The following is a 17,473-nucleotide window of genomic DNA, read 5'->3' as shown; positions in this document are numbered from 1 at the left end:
GCGAAACTACGGCTGGCGAAGTGCGGCGAAGTTGCGCCTGGCGCAACTTCGCATCTTAGTGAATTTGCCCCTCAGTGTATGGCCACCTTTAGTCTGCCCCACATACTACCCGATAAAAATGGCTCCGGATCTATGGAGTTACGTCACCGCCTGACGCTCCCATTGGTGGAAACCTGTACAAACGCTATAACGCCGCCGCCGGAGTCTGCTCGCTCTCTGTTTCCTTAGTGATGGTCTTGTGCAGTGCGCTTGCGCATACAGCGAGTGGTGGGCGTGGAATCTGCTTTTTCTGGCTCAAGTCCCGGATACAGATAATTTCCCGCTCCGCCCTCCTTTCTCAGTCTATTGGCGCTGCTGGGTGCTTAGCTCCTTGTACTAGTGCGGGCTCACACCGGCCAGTCGGAATTGCCGTGTTCTCGGTAAGGAAAAGCGCGGGAGGGGGTTGGGATTACAGTGGAGGGATACACGGGGGTGCTTGATCCGCGGCTGAAGCATATGGTAGAGGCGAGAGTCCTTCCGCAGCCGTGCGCTTTCCTATACGGTTACTGCTTTATCCCTCCGCCCGGCAATGACGGGAGCTTGTGGGGTTTACTCGGGGGTATGTGGGTGGTCTCTCTGCTTATTCCGAGAGAGCTGGGGATCGTGAAACTGCGGAGCTGCAGGCCAGGTTCCAGGGGAGCGACTATGTTGCAGCGTCTGTGTGCGACTGAGTATTGGCAGTGGTGCGGCAGAGACTCACAGCTTGTACGAGGCACTAATGGGGGCAGTGTACAGTAACTCATGGGAACCTCTGTGTCTATTACTAATGGCAACTAAAGGCCAATAACAGCTGGAGGGTCCCTGTTTCTATATCTCATATATCCCAGTCTGGTGTAGGCAAATAGTAACAACTAGTGGAGAATCTCTGTGTCTATATCCCAGTCTGGTCTAGGTAACATCACCCCAGTGACAGCTGGAGGGCCCCTGTGTCTAGAAATTGCAACAATAGTTTTAAGTTCCTCGAAAAACAGTCAAGATTATTTTAAAAATAAAAATTTAAAATATTTATTAGGACATAGTAGAAAACGGCCTAACACGTTTCGCTCGTGGCCTATAAGTAAGTGCCCTAACAGGCATGAAACGCGTTAGGCAGTGTTCTACTATGTCCTAATAAATATTTTTTGCATTTTTTTTTTAAATAATGTTGACTGTTTTTGGAGGGACTCACAACTATTGTTGCAATTTCATGAATATGCACCTGTGGACTGGGATGAACTGTGAGTATATCCCCCCCCCCCACACACATAAACAAATTGTTGCTTGCATGTATAACTTATTGCAAACTTTTTGGTTGTGGTAGTGCACATACTGGCTCCTGGCACCTGTTCTTTCTGTTTTTGTCTGTGTGCCTAGATCCCCAGTCGGGTCTAGGTAACATCACCCAGTAACAGCTGGAGAGCCCCTGTGTCTAGAACAGGGGTAGGCAACCTGCGGCTCTGGAGCCTCATGCGGCTCTTCATTCTGCTTGCTGCGGCTCGGTCTTGCGGCTTTGCCTATCACGTCGTCTATACTGCCCTCGCACCTGCTGGCGGCTTCTTGAGTGTGCGACCGCGGTATGCGAATGGTCAGCTTACCACAGTCGCACACTCAGGAAGCCGCCAGCAGGTGCGAGGGCTGTATAGACGTCCCAGGAGTGACAGGCAAGACTGAGCCGCAGCAAGATGATTCATCATGGTCTTTACCGCGGTCACACACTCAAGACAATAGAGGGAAGACCAGCATGGAGCTTCAGAAACAGAAGTCACCTTTAAACAGATGAGAACACTAGCATTTAATAGGGCTATTCAGTGTTTCATTTATTTCAAATAAGGCCTACACACACACTGCACTTCTGTTTGTTGTATTCTGTTGTTGTAGCAATTAAAATAAAAAAAAAAAGGTTACAACTTTTAAAAGTTTATAAGCTGTGTTATGTTTTGTGGCTCCAGACTATTTTTCTTTAGTGGAAGAGGGGCAAAATGGCTCTTTTGATAGTAAAGGTTGCTGACCCCTGGTCTAGAAATTGCAACAATAGTGGCCAGACCCTCCATAATTAAAAAAAAAAAATGCACAAATATTTATTAGGACATAATAGAAAACGGCCTAGAAAACAGTTGGGCTGTTTTCTACTATGTCCTAATAAATATTTTTGCATTCTTTTAAATAATCTTGACTGTTTTTGGAGGGACTGGCCACTATTGTTGCAATTTAGTGGCTATGCACCTGTGAACTGTGAGTATATCTCCCCCCCCCCCACATAAACACATTTTTGCTTACATGCATAAAGTATTGCAAACTTTTTGGTTGTCATAGTGCACATACTGGCTCCTGTTCTTTCTGGTTTTGTCTCTGTGCCTAGATCCCAGTCTGGTCTAGATGATACCACCCAGTAACAGCTGGAGGGTCCCTGCACCTGGATCCCAGTCTGTTCTAGGCAGTATCACCCAGTAACAGCTAGAGGGTTCCTGCACCTTTGATCCCAGTCAGTTGTCGGTAATATTGGCAATTATAACCCAGTAACAGTTGGCGAATCCCTGGGTGTATATCCCAGTCTCTTCTAGGGAATATTGAAAATTATGGTCTAAATTAGAGCTGGGAAATCCTTAATGCAGGGTCTAAATTTAGTGATGGATGTCCCATAATGATCTACATCTATAAAAGTATTGTTTGTATTCGGTTCCATGGAAAATATTATTTAAATAATATATTGAATTATGAGAGACTTTATTTAGGAAACTATTTCTTATGTAACAATAAATATCTGAATGAAACAGGAGGGTGATATAGACAAGCTGTGTGCTGACAGTGTCTTGAGATCTACTGATCACCAACTAAAGGTCTACTGGTAGATCCCGGTCTATCTTTTGTGCACCCCTGCTCTAGATCCTAGTTATTCTCTGCAATATTGACAACTGTAGCCTGGCAGCATCCAAGGAATCCCTGGGTGTAGATCCTAGTCAGTACTTGCCAATATTGGGGACTATAACACAGTAAAGATGGCTGTGCAAGTAGCAATCATAATCTTTCCTGCAGCCGTTGGTCATTCGTTTTCATTACAAACGTTAAGAGCTGGATGGTCCGATATACAGGTAAAACAATTGAATTCTACCTCTATCTGACAATTCAGCAGCAAACTTTGGCCGATATTTGGGTGCCTTTAAAGGCATCCAATCAAAATTTTCCATCTTGGCTGATCTACAAGATGACTGATATCCAAGTCTTTTGCTGATATCCGTCACCTTGTCTCCCACCATACATACACCGAATATCATAAGAAACCGTTTCATACAATAATGTGTGTGTATGGCCACCTTAACAGATGAAGAGGCTCAGATCCCAGTCTATACTAAGTAGTATTGGGAATCTTAACTACGTTACAGCTGCCGAATCCCTGGGTTTAGGTCCCAGCCTGTACAGGTAAGGGACCTGTTATCCAGAATGCTCAGGACCTGGGGTTTTCCAGATAAGGAATCTTTCCGTAATTTGCATCTTCATACTTTAAGAATACTAGAAAATAATGTAAATATTAAATAAACCCAATGGTTTTGCTTCCAGTAAGGATTAATTATATCTTGGTTTGGATCAAGTACAAGCTATTGTAAGGAATGAGTTTTTTTATAAATTGGGATTGTTTTTATTATAATGGAGTCTATGGGAGACGGCCTTTACGTAATTCTGAGCTTTCTGGATAAAGGGTTTCCACATAACCGATCCCAAACTTGTACTATCGGGGATCTGATGTGAATGATTCATAATCTCTATGGTATATATTGGTGCTATATAAATAAAGGATGATGAATCTGGGAATAATAGCTTGATTTTATGTGACGGGCTGAACTCTTCTCCAACATTTTAACTGGCTTTCTTTAGGGCTCTGCATAATTCTTGGTGTTATGTGATACTAACTGTTAAGGAATGTTACGTGTGTGTGTGTCTTCCCAGGTGTAGCCTTTAACATGGCTTTTTCTTCTGTTCTTAGTTGTGCAACAGCTGAGTAATTAAAATCTTTGATACATGCATGAACTAGATCACCATTGAATAATCTCCTACTACAGCGAGTTTTAGATCAGTTTTTCTGGTATTCTGCCCTATGACCTAATGTGTAAAACCATTTCATTTATGGAAGGAAATAGTTTGTTTTTTGTTTGTTGCTGCGTCATAACATAAAGCCACAATTACACAAGACTTGTATTCATTCGTTTATGCCCACTTTCTCGATTTAATTTTTATGTATGTTTATATGTTTGTATATATGTGTGCATAGTCTTCCGGCGGAGTTCCACGCATCCGTCTTCCACGTCCTCGGTAAGCTGACTGGGCAATATCCGTGTAATTCCGTGCATGCGTAGTTGTTGTAAACTGCTCCTACTGCGCATGCGCAGAAATACCGGTCTCTCATTCAGTTTACAGAGGACATGGAAGATGGATGCCTGGAATTCCACTGGAAGAATCTGCAACGAGGGTTAAGTATGGAGTATGGGGCATGTCCCCGGGGGGGGGGGGTAGTTAGCCTGGGACGAGGAGGGAGGGGAGTCTACGTTGGGGGGGTAAGGGGGAATGGGGTTTTTGGCAAAACGGTTTCCTTCTCCTTTAAGGGCAGAGACACACACTGCGATTTGGGGAGATTAGTTGCCCAGATTTCCCAGAACTGCCACCCGCCAGCTAGAATGCAAATCGCTGGCGGGATGGCACTTGGAGCAATTTGTTTTCCGAAGTTTCCTCGTGAGGCATCTTTGGAAAACGAAACTCTCAGAGTGACATCCCGGCGGCGGGAAAGGCAGTGAAGAAGAGGAGATTTGTCGCCAGGCGACTATTCTCCCCCGAATCGCAGCATGTGTCTCTGCCCTGAAGCTATAGAGATCCAAATTATGGAAAGATCTGTTATCTTGAAAACACCAGGTCCCCAGCATTCTGGATAACAGGTCAAATATAGAGAGAGAGAGATATATCTCGGCAGGGAATTTAAGTATTGAACATGTCAAAGTCTTTTTCCTCTATAAATATATTTCTAATGGAGCTATTAACATGATAGTTACACCAGATGTCTGTGACAACCCAAGTAATCCACACATACAAAGAACTCAAAACAAATATGTCCATAAAAAGTGGAATGACAGGAAATAAGTGTTGAAGAAATGAAGAAAAGGAGGTGCAAAAAGGCACGGAAACCTGCTGAAATCTGTTCATTTTTAGAAAGCAATCCTTCTGGATTAGTCCTAATTGTTGGCCTATAAAAAGGTTTCTCATTACCAAGGTATCCCACAAGAAGCATCTCATGATGGAAAAAAGCAAAGATCTCTCTCAAGACCATCACAATCTTATTGATGCAAAACATACTGATTGCATTGGTTCTATACTGGCCATGACCAGGTGCTCCTTGCAAAAGTTCTGATGAACCGAGGAGTCAAAAGAATAATCAGAAGATTTGTCTAAGAGCCAAGGATCACTCATGGAGAGCTTCAGAAAGACCTTGAATTAGCAGGTACATTTCTTTCAAAGAAAACCAAAAGTAATGCACTCAACCGACATAACCTCTATGCACGCTCACAGCCAAGACTCCACTGCTGAACAAAAAGCATGTTGAAGCTCCTTCAAAGTTTGCTGCACAACATTTGGACAAGCCAATTAAATTCTGGGAGACTATACAGTATAATGTAGGTGTGTGTGTAGGCCATGCTCTTTGATAGTGCTTATTGAATGTGAGCTCCTGCCTTACAAGCATATACAAGAATAACTATATGCTATATCTATAAACAGGTGCTTCCTCTCACCTGCTTCCTGCATTTGCTTTGTCGTAATGGAAACATTGATCTGGTCTTGAAACGCTGACTTGATCGTTTGTTCAGTTCACAGAAGGCATTAATCCCTAGCTGGACCACATCCAGCACGCCTAGTGATTTTTAATGGAGAACTAAAGCCTAACTAAAGAAGTAGCTAGAAATGTACATAATGTTTTGTGCTTCTGTACCAGCCCAAGGCAATTACAGCCCTTTAGCAGTAAAGATCTGTGTCTCCCAAGATGCCCCAGTAGCTCCCCATCTTCTTTTCTTCTGATTCACTGCACATACTCTGTGCTGCTGTCACTTACTGAGCTTAGGGACCCACTCACAATATACAGTACACATAGAATAGAAATGTCACTATATAAGGCTGATTAGTAATTAAACCAGTGCAGTTAGCATCAGAATTTAATAATCAGCCCTGTAGCATCAGCTTATATTACAGACCAAGCTCGTTTTCTGCTGGATAATTTGCGACGACCCCTAAGCTTAGCTTCTCAACAGCTGCTCAGAGCCCACTGAGCATGTGAGTGTCACAGACACTTTCCAAGATGGTGACCCCCTGTGACAAGTTTGAAGTCCTGGATCATTGCTGCTATTGACAAGCTGAAACTTTAGGCTGGTGCAATAAGTTCAGTATATAAAATATGGCCTTTTTAGGGTTTAGTTCTCTTTTTAAGTCTGCTCTTAACCCATGTCTATTCAGCAATTGCTGAACTAATTCGGCGACATCTGCATAGCTATGGCTTTATTATAACTGACTTAAGCTTATATAGTGTTTGAATATCGTATCTGAGACCGATTACTAGAGGAACATATTCCATTTTTAGACTGTCACACATGGCTTTTTCTCAGTCTGCAGCCATACAACCTGATTTTGCCATTGATATTAAAGGAGTTGTTCATCTTCCAAACACTACATTTCAGTTGTTTTCAGGCTGTTCACAAAAAAAATAACTTTTTTTTTATCAATTGCATTTGATTTTTTTACTATTTTTTTCAAAACTGAAGCTTAAAGTTTGATGTTCCTCCCTCTGGTCTTGCAGTCTTTGCAGCTCAGTAATCCCGGTGCAGATTCTGAACTTTATTAGTTGATACATCAGCCGCATCTGTGGAACATTAGCAACTATTGTATCAATTAAATCGGCTGCTGTTATGTTCAGGTAAATGTATCAACTAATGTATCCATTAAGAACAGTTTACAGAGTCGGCGATCCCCACATCTCTGAGCTACTTCAGAAAGAAATAAGATGAAAAACTCTAATATTGCAAAAAAAAAAAAAGTCACATAAAAAGCAATTTAATTTTTTTTTTTTTCTGACGTAGAATATAGAAACAAACAGGCGGCACTCCGGATAAAATGAATAAGTAGTATTTATTCCAACAAGAGATGGATCCACATCGCTTTACGCGTTTCGGGGAAGAGGTTCCCTTAATCATTAAGGGGACCTTTTCCAGAAACGCGTAAGGCAATGTGGATCCATCTCTTGTTGGAATAAATACTCCTTATTTTATCTGGAGTGTCGCCGGTTTGTTTCTATATTCTACTCACCTGGTATTGGAGGCAAACCAAGTGGGGGAAGAATACCTGCGAGGGGTGAGTTTGGAGCGGCCTTTATTTTTTACTTTATTTGTGACATACTATCTGAGTGTTGGAAGGTGTACAGTCTCTTTAATGTCGGCTTCATGTCCTTAAAGTCGCTGGTTTGGGGCTGAATGCTGACCAAAACCAGCCATGTGTGCCCAGTAATAGGCATTAATTGCAGTCTGCGATAGTTACATAGGGTTGAAAAATGACCACAGTCCATCAAGTTCAACCCCTTCAAATGAAACCCAGCATCCATACATACACACACTGACCCCTCCATACACTCATAAACTATATATACTCATACACTAATTATATAGTTTAGTATTATGTCTGAGAAATCGTCCAAGCCACACTTAAAGACATTAACATAATCAGCATCACAACATCACCCGGCAGTGCATTCCACAACCTCACTGTCCTGACTGTGAAGAACCCCCTACGTTGCTTCAAATGAAAGTTATTTTCTTCTAGTCTAAAGGGGAGGCCTCTGGTACGGTGATCCACTTTATGGTTAAAAAGGTCCCCTGCAATTTGTCTATAATGTCCTCTAATGTACTTGTAAAGTGTAATGATGTCCCCTCGCAAGTGCCTTTTTTCCAGAGAAAACAACCCCAACCTTGACAGTCTCCCCTCATAATTTAAGTCTTCCATCCCTTTAACCAGTTTAGTTGCACTTAGTCTCTGCACTCTCTCCAGCTCATTTATATCCCTCTTAAAGGAGAAGGAAAGCTACCGAAGCAGTTTATTGCCAATAGATTAGCCACAATAATGCAAGCTAGAACACTATATTTATTCTGCATACCTGAGTAATCGGCTCTAGAAGCTCTCTCTGTTTGTTTAGGATAGTGGCTGCCATATTAGCTTAGTGTGACATCACTTCCTGCCTGAGTCTCTCCCTGCTTACTCATAGCTCTGGGCTCAGATTTCAGCAGGGATGGAGATAGGAGCAAACTGAGCATGTTAAGCCCTAGCCCTGGTGGTTTAAGCTGAAAACAGGAAGTCTGATACAGAAGCCCATGTGTACACAATAGAAGGAAAGAAATGTGGTGTTTCTTTTGAAAGAGGACTTGGTTGCCTACAAAAACCCCAAAATCGTTCTCCGTTAAGGAAACTCCCAACACACTGCCATTTAGCAGTGATGGGTGGATTTCTCCTGTTTTCACTGAAAAGTTCGTGAAACTTGAAAATTGACGCCTGTGTCAATTTTGGACGCACGTCCGAAAAGTTGCTCGCATCAATTTTGACTGCGGTGTAAAATCAACGGGCGTCTGAATAATGCTGACGCACAACGATTTTGACGCAAGCGACTTTTCAGATGCGCGTCCAAAATTTTTTGACGCCGGCGAATTTTTGTGGGACTTTTACAAATTTATTAACCATCGAAGAAACGTGGAAATTTGTGCCAGGCAAATGTATTCGCCCATCATTACCATTTAGTGTATAACTTGCATTTATCTACAATGAACCTTGTTTGTTATGAAATACTATTGGAAGAGTTGGACAAGGAAACTTTGCTCAGCATTATTATTATTATTATTATAACCATATCTCCCCACAGTGTTAGGATGCAAATGGTGTAGTTTATCAATACTTTTAGATAGAGACCAAAAGTCAACCATCTTTTTATTGCAACCGATTTAAGCTCAAAAATATAATGAACACATTAAATTAGGAAAAAGAAAATAACAATCAATTGAATTCATTTAATAAAGTGTTAAAGAGAAATCGGAAAACATGTTTTTTTCAAAACGCATCAGTTAATAGTGCTACTCCTGCAGAATTCTGCACTGAAATCCATTTCTCAAAAGAGCAAACAGATTTTTTTATATTCAATTTTGAAATCTGACATGGGGCTAGACATTTTGTCAATTTCCCAGCTACCCCATGTCATGTGACTTGTGCTGATAAACTTCAATCAATGAAGTTTATCAGCACAAGTCACATGACATGGGGTAGCTGGGAAATTGACAATATGTCTAGCCCCATGGCAGATTTCAAAATTGAATATACAAAAATCTGTTTGATCTTTTGAGAAATGGATTTCAGTGCAGAATTCTGCTGGAGCAGCACTATTAACTGATTCATTTTGAAAAATTTTTTTTTCCCATGACAGTATCCCTTTAAGGGACAAAAGTAAGGTTCAATGTAGAAACAAATGAATGAAGGAAGTCAAGTGAATATATGGACTGTAAGATCTTTTTATTTATTTATTTTTTTACTCTGTTTATATCATATCTGTTCTTTCTACATGGTACCATTTCTAAAAAAAAGTCTTGGTGAGAAGAACAGATGGGGACATTTTGGGCTGACTGTGCCCCAGGTTATACCTATTTATTATATCAGTAAACGGTGTCAGCTCACGTTTTACTGCCAAGACAGCCGGAGGCAAAACAAATTTCTCTTTGCCTAAATGACCCTGGATTTATATATAATTCACTGGAACATATTAGCCCTTATCATCCCATGCTTCACCTGCTGTGTTTATGCCTTGATAAACTTTACTGCACTTAACCCGTTTTCCTTCTGTCCTCCATATCGCAGATATGGCTAGAGGGCATCAGAAGATTCAGTCTCAACAGAAAAATCTAAAGAAGCAAGCAGAACAGAAAAAGAAACATGGACATGACCAAAAGGCTGCAGCTAAAGCTGCCCTAGTATTTACCTGTTCTGTCTGTAGGGTGAGTCTTGCTTTACTCCAATTAATAGTTTTTGGTTTTTCTTTGCTTTTTGTATTCTGGATGCAGCTAGCATATGTCGTTAAGTTTTTGATTCAACCAAATCTATAGTGTTTAAAATTAAATCAAAACCCATGTACTTTAATTCTGTTCTCAAACACTTCAAAGTCTTTAGCTTTCTGTAAATTGGACAGAATTAGACTTTGGAATAATCCATCCTTTAGCATTATGGGTAGAATGGCAATAGCCTTAGGGTCTGTTGCATTAGTAATATATATCTAGCATAGTCTGTGAATATGATGTTTTTGACTCAAATATCATGTATAGAGAGAAACCATTTTGGTCAAATATGACGTTAAAGCTCAATAACAGAAATTTTAAATAGTTTATTTTGCATACTGTAGAGCAAAGTTGCATGGGGTCAAACCCCTGCTGATTTAATAAACAGCTTGTGCCTTTTTAATTGAAAAGCCATTACGTTTGACTAAAATTGAAATACAGGTATGGGAGCTCTTGATGGCAACTGAGCTGCCTAAATCCATAGTGAATTAAAGTGAATGTTGGAATATATTTTAGTAGCAGTTCAGTGTAAAAGTAAAAACCGGGTAAATAGTCTGCGTAAAATATAAAAAATGTTTCTAATATAGTTAGTTAGCCAAAAATGTAATGTATAAAGGCTGGAGTGACTGGATTTGTAACATAATAGCCAGAACACTACTTCCTGCTTTTCAGATCTCTAACTCTGAGTTAGTCAGCGACTTTAAAGGGCATGTAAAGGCAAAAAAATAAAATCACATTTTTACTTTCTTTAATGAAAAAGAAACCTATCTCCAATATACTTTAATTAAAAAATGTCTACCGCTTTTATAAGAAACCTGACTGTATGCAGTGAAATTCTCCCTTCATTTACTGCAGTGGATAGGAATTGTCAGACGGTCCCTAACTGCTGAGCAGGGAAACAATCATACTTATGAACAGCAGGGGGAGCCCCCGCCTTACTTCCCAGCCATGCAGAACTCAAGCAGCTTTGTTTATGACGATCCCTAAGCAGCCCAGACCACACTGAGCATGTGCACAGTCTTAGTCTTTCAAAGATGTTTAACAAAGTTACAAGATGGTGACCCCCTGTAGCCAACTTTGAAAGCATAAATTATTTGTTTGATTCGGCTTGTGGTGCAGTAAGTTCATGTTTATATTTAGTATACAAAATACACCATTTCTAGCCTTATTCCATTTTAGACTTTACATGCCCTTTAAAGGGGGCCACATGGGACATAACTGTTCAGTGAGTTTGCAATTGATCCTCCGCATTCAGCTCAGAGTCAAAAGCAACAGTTATGATCCATAACTGTTGGGTCCACTGATTAGTAACCAATCCGTGGAAACCAAGAGAGCTGAAAAGCAGGAAGTAGTGTTCTGGCTATTATGTTAGACATCCAGTCACTCCAGCCTTTACACATTACATTTTTGGCTAACTAACTATATTAGATACATTATTTATTTTGCACAGCCTATCTATTTACCCAGTTTATTTTTACACTGAAGTGTTCCTTTAAGGTATTGTGCTACAATTTGCTGGAAAACCCTGGGTCTCAAGCATTCCAGATTATAGATATCATGTCTGTCCTGTTGTTGAGACATGGGTTGCTGTCGCCTGTCTTTATAATTCAGTCCAAACAAACCCTTACTTAATAGAATTGTCGCATATCCACTTTTTTTAATGTTCTTTACTTATTGATACACACTGATTACTGTATTGAATTACGTTAACTATGAAGTTTATGGATTGTAAACAGACTCTTACACGTGAGTTTTTTTTTTCCTCTTCCACAAGACTCAAATGCCAGATCCCAAAACCTTCAAGCAGCACTTCGAAAGTAAACACCCAAAAAACCCACTTCCACCAGAACTTGTTGGGGTTGAGGCATAGATTTAAGAGGCAAGTTGTTCCAGGAGAGCTGTGTGTGGTGAGATGTTTATTTTTGGGCTTTTTTTTTTTTTTTAGTTTCACTTCTGTGCAGCTAACCAGGCAATGCAAAAAATAAAAAATAGGTTGTTTTGCACTCTGCCAAAAGTTTTGCTAAATGACTAAGTGTAATACTTTAAAATAAAGGTAAATGTCTGCTAGTAGCAAAAGAACACAACCAGAGGCTCGCAAGCAACACATTGCTCCCAGCGCCTCAAAGCAGCTGATTCATTTGAATTCATGTCTTGGAGGCAAATTTTAGTTGCGTAAAACCAGGCATACAAAGTCTCCTTAAAGGAGAAGTAAACCCTAAAAATGAATGGCTAAAACTGCTATGTTTTATATAGTGAATTTATTGCACAAGCCTAAAGTTTCAGCTTGTCAATAGCAGCAATGATCCAGGACTTCAAACTTGTCACAGGGGGTCACCATCTTGGAAAGTGTCTGTGACACTCACATGCTCAGTGGGCTCTGAGCAGCTGTTGAGAAGCTAAGCTTAGGGCTCGTCACTAATTATCCAGCAGAAAATTAGGTTGGTCTGTAATAAAAGCTGATGCTACAGGGCTGATTATTAAATTCTGATGCTAATTGCACTGGTTTCTGTGCTGCCATGTAGTAATTATCTGTATTAATTACTAATCAGCCTTATAGTGTGACATTTCTATTCTATGTGTACTGTATATTGTGAGTGGGTCCCTAAGCTCAGTAAGTGACAGCAGCACAGAGCATATGCAGTGAATAAGCAGAAAAGAAGATGGGGAGCTACTGGGGCATCTTTGGAGACACAGATCTTTACTGCTAAAGGGCTGTGGTTGCCTTGGGCTGGTACAGAAGCCAAAAACATAATGTACAACATTTCTAGCTACTAGTTTAACTGTCCTTGTCCTTTAAGGCTATGGACACACAAGCTGTTTTCAGTGCCTGAGGTATTATGCAGGATGAAAGAAGCAGATCTGCTCAGTGCCCCTGCTCCATTGTTTTGAATCCAATCAGCCTGTGTGCAGTAATTGAGATCAGCCCAATTAGGCAGCCGCTGAAAACAGCCTGTGTGTCCATAGCCTTAGACTGCCAGTGCACATATGGGGCTACCAAATAGCCAATCACAGCCCTTATTTAGCACCCCAGTAACTTTTTGTTTCATGCTTGTTCCCTAACTGTTTCTACAATTGAATGTGGCTCACGAGTAAAAAAAGGTTGGGGACCTTTGCTTAGAGGCCATTGACTATGAAGAGTTCTGATTTCCTTTTCTGCAGAATAGGATTAGAGATCTCCTTCATCTTAATGGAGAAATCTCATATGCAAAACTTGTATATAAACTAATCCAAAACCTAAAATGTTGAATACTTTCAGACTAGGGATGGATTTGCTCTTTTTGGATTTGGCCAATTCCAAGGATCTGTCTAAACCTAATGTGGATACTTCAAATCACGTGACTTTTCGTCTCACAAATGTGGTACAGGTATGGGACCTGTTATCCAGAATTCTCGGGACCTGGGGTTTTCTGGATAATGGATCTTTCCATAATTTGGGTCTTCATGCCTTAAGTCTACTAGAGATTCATTTAAACATTAAATAAACCCAATAGGCTGGTTTTGCTTCCAATAAGCATTAATGATATCTTAGTTTGGATCAAGTACAAGCTACTGTTTTATTATTACGGAGAAAAAGGAAATCATTTTTAAAAATTTGGATTTATTTGCATAAAATGGAGTCTATGGGAGACAGCCATTCCGTAATTCCCTTATCCGGAAACCCGATATCCAGAAAGCTCCGAATTACGGAATGGCTGTCTCCCATAGACTCCATTTTATCCAAATAGTCCAAATTTTTAAAAATGATTTCCTTTTCCTCTGTAATAATAAATCAGTAGCTTGTACTTGATCCAAACTAAGATATAATTAATCCTTATTGGAAGCAAAACCAGCCTATTGGGTTTATTCAATGTTTAAATTAATTTCTAGTAGACTTAAGGTATGAAGACCTGAGTTACGGGAAGATTCTGTTATCCGGAAAACCCCAGGCCCCGAGCATTCTGGATAACAGATCCCATACCTGTCCAATATTTTAATGCATAAATGACAAAGTTTAAGCAGTGCTGTATTCACTTGTACACTATGAAACCTTTTGAAGTGCTGCAAACCTTCAGAATATGGAATTTGTGGATTGAAAGGAGGTAAGAACCCGCAAAAGCATCGGTATTGTAAACCGTTTTGTGAAGGGCAGGAAATCAGGTGTAAAAATTTATTAAACACAGGAAAGTAGAACTGAGGTGTGACTGTGTTTTGTGAAAGAACACACAAAAAAAAAACTTGAACTGATCCACCCATGTATTTTCTTGCTTCTAGGATTTCTTCACTATATCGACTGTTAACCAGACAATGGTTTATCCAAAAAGGGGCTCCAGAATCATATTTTTATGCAGTTCCCTTTCATGGGATTGTTCAGACCTCTGCTAATGTACAGTTATTTACTAATTTGTAAATCTCAAGTCTGCAATTATCACAAATTTTTACAGTTGTAATTATTGCTTTAATGTCCATAATGTGTATAATTTGTTCAATAAAAGTAGTACATTGATTTTAAAAGCTGTGGGACGTTTCATGTTTGACTTTGCATTTGACTTTGAGCAAATAGGGGCAGTTCTTAAAATTGTTCAAGTTCTTACTTGTTTGGGTTATCTGGCCAGATAGTAGCTATTGTCCACATATAGTCTGACCCTTGTAACCTTGTGTTTGCATTCCTACTGCAAGTACATTATTTCATTTTGACCCTTATAACCACATGAGCCACAGAAATGCAAATGTAACTTTTAGGATGTATTTTATTTACATAGCCATGTCGTTCCAGTAAGGAAATATTAAAATGTACATAATAACACTTATACACACACATTGATAGAACAAAGCACATCTTTCATGCTGCTTTACAGAAATTGTTCATTCATATCCGTTCCGGCCATAGAGAATCTTACAGTCTGAAGTCCAAGGGTGGATCTTCATTAAGGCTTGGGCAAGAGCTAAGCCTTCACAAACCTGTTTGTCAAAAAAAGCCCCTTAAAATAATTTTATATATACGCACACTTACGCACACACACACACACTTGCACACACACACACACACACACACACACACACACTTGCACACACACACACACACACACACACACACACACACACACACACACACTTACACACACTTACACACACATACACATACATACACACACACACACTCACTTACACACACACTTACACACACACACACACACACACACTTACACACTTACACACACACACACTTACACACACACACACACACTTACACACACACACACACTTACACACACATACACTTACACACACACACTTACACACACACACACACAGTTACACACTTTGGTTTAAATGAAACAACTCGAATACAGTTGAACTGCAGACTTTCAGCTTTAATTCAGGGGGTTGAACAAAAAGATTGCATAAAAACTAGAAGGAACTAAAGCTTTTTTTTTTTTTTAACACAATCACTTCATTTCAGGGGCTCAAAAGTAATTGGACAAATTAAAAAATTGTAAATTAAATGTTCATTTCTAATACTGGACTGAAACCCCTTTGCTGGCAATGACAGCCTGAAGTCTTGAACTCATGGACATCACCAGATTCTGAGTTTCCTCCTATTTAATGCTCTGCCAGGCCTTTACTGCAGCGGCTTTCAGTTGCTGTTTGTTTGTGGGCCTTTCTGTCTGAAGTTTAGTCTTCAACAAGTGAAATGCAGCTCAATTGGGTTCAGATCAAGCGACTGACTTGGCCATTCAACAATATTCCACTTCTTTGCTTTAATAAATGCCTTTGTAGATTTCCAAGTGTGTTTTGGGTCATTGTCTTGTTGGAATATCCAACCCCTGTGTAACTTCAACTTTAACAAGGGCCCCAGTCCCTGAACTAGCCACACAGCCCCACAGCATGATGGGACCTCCACCAAATTTGACAGTAGGTAGCAGGTGTTTTTCTTGGAATGCGGGTTTTTTCTTCCGTCATGCAAAGCGCTTTTTGTTATGACCAAATAACTCAATTTTTGTCTCATCAGTCCAAAGCACTTTGTTCCAAAATGACTGACTTGTCTAAATGAGCTTTTGCATACAACAAGTGACTCTGTTTGTGGCGTGAGTGCAGAAAGGGCTTCTTTCTCATCCCCCTGCCATACAGATGTTCTTTGTGAAAATTGTGCTGAATTGTAGAACGATGTTCAGATACACCATCTGCAGCAAGATGTTCTTGCAGGTCTTTGGAGGTGATCTGTGGGTTGTCTGTAACCATTCTCACAAACCTGCGCATATGCCGCTCCTGTATTTTTCTTGGCCTGCCAGACCTGGGTTTTACAGCAACTGAGCCTGTGGCCTTCCATTTCCTGATTACATTCCTTACAGTTGAAACTGACAGTTGAAACCTCTGAGATAGCTTTTTGTAGCCTTCCCCTAAATCACGATACTGAACAATCTTTGTTTTCAGAGCTTTTGAGAGTTGCTTTGAGGATCCCATGTTGTCACTCTTCAGAGTCAAACAGAAGCACAGCTTGCAATTGGTCACCTTAAATACCTTTTCTCATGATTGGACACACCTGCCTATGAAGTTCAATGCTTAACGAGCTAATCCAACCAATTTGGTGTTGCCAGTAATCAGTATTGAGCAGTTACATGCATTCAAATTCGCAAAATTACAAATTTTTGCACAGCCAGTATATCACATTTGATTTAATTTCATACAACTGAATACTGCTTCACTAAAAATCTTTGTTCAGGAAACACCCCAGTACTCGGATGTTCCTGGGAAATTAAAGACATACCACTATCTTTTTTTTTTGTTTAAAGTGGAGTTTGATCCAGTGACCAATCCGATTGCCCTCTTGGAGTGAGGAAGGTATTTTTTCCCCCGTTCAAGGCTACCAGTTTTTTCTTTTTCACCCTTCTTTGGTTCAATTAGCAGAGCAGTTAGGCTCACTTAATTCAACAAAAATGTTGAATTGATTATTGAATTCATGTCTTTTCAATCTAATATTATATAATATATTCAGTTACTATGAATATATATATATATATGATCTGTGTTTTGCCAAAAAAATATGCAGACCTAAACTGGCTAAATATTGGGGAGAATATAATAAGAGTACTTATTTGCTTTTCACATATAGGATTTTTATGGATTTGTTGTGCAAGTCTGTTGTTGGGGGGAAAAAAGTTAATTTCTTAGAGTAGAAGTCATAAATGCACAAAAGTAATGCACTTTAAGTGTATCTTCAAAGTTAAAATGTGAGCCATTCTCATTAAGTATGCAGTATGACATTGCAAGATTCAAAAATGTTTTCCTAAAGGACAAGTAAATAAAATTCACTTGTTGTGCCAATGTGTTAGAAACTACCCAATGAACCACATCACTTACCTTAGTTTCCA

At 39.9% G+C, this 17,473-nt stretch overlaps 1 protein-coding gene across 2 annotated transcripts; it reads left to right on the top strand.

Annotated features, from left to right (window-relative positions):
- The first annotated feature begins 256 nt into the window (after positions 1–256).
- On the top strand, positions 257–14,615 carry LOC108695404 (zinc finger protein 706). Of its 2 annotated transcripts, none has more exons than XM_018223886.2 (4): positions 257–419; positions 9,931–10,067; positions 11,899–12,003; positions 14,376–14,615. In XM_018223886.2, exons 2-3 carry the CDS (start codon positions 9,933–9,935, stop codon positions 11,992–11,994), a joined length of 231 nt encoding a protein of 76 aa, XP_018079375.1. In that variant the 5' UTR covers positions 257–419; positions 9,931–9,932; the 3' UTR covers positions 11,995–12,003; positions 14,376–14,615. The 2 variants fall into 2 exon arrangements, with proteins under 2 accessions (XP_018079375.1, XP_018079374.1); XM_018223885.2 differs by having other exon boundaries at positions 11,899–12,031.
- The last annotated feature ends 2,858 nt before the right edge of the window (positions 14,616–17,473 follow it).

This window comes from Xenopus laevis, chromosome 6S (assembly GCF_017654675.1).
Source record: "Xenopus laevis strain J_2021 chromosome 6S, Xenopus_laevis_v10.1, whole genome shotgun sequence".
NCBI lineage: Eukaryota > Metazoa > Chordata > Amphibia > Anura > Pipidae > Xenopus > Xenopus laevis.
This window is presented reverse-complemented; position numbering and strand designations above follow the sequence as displayed.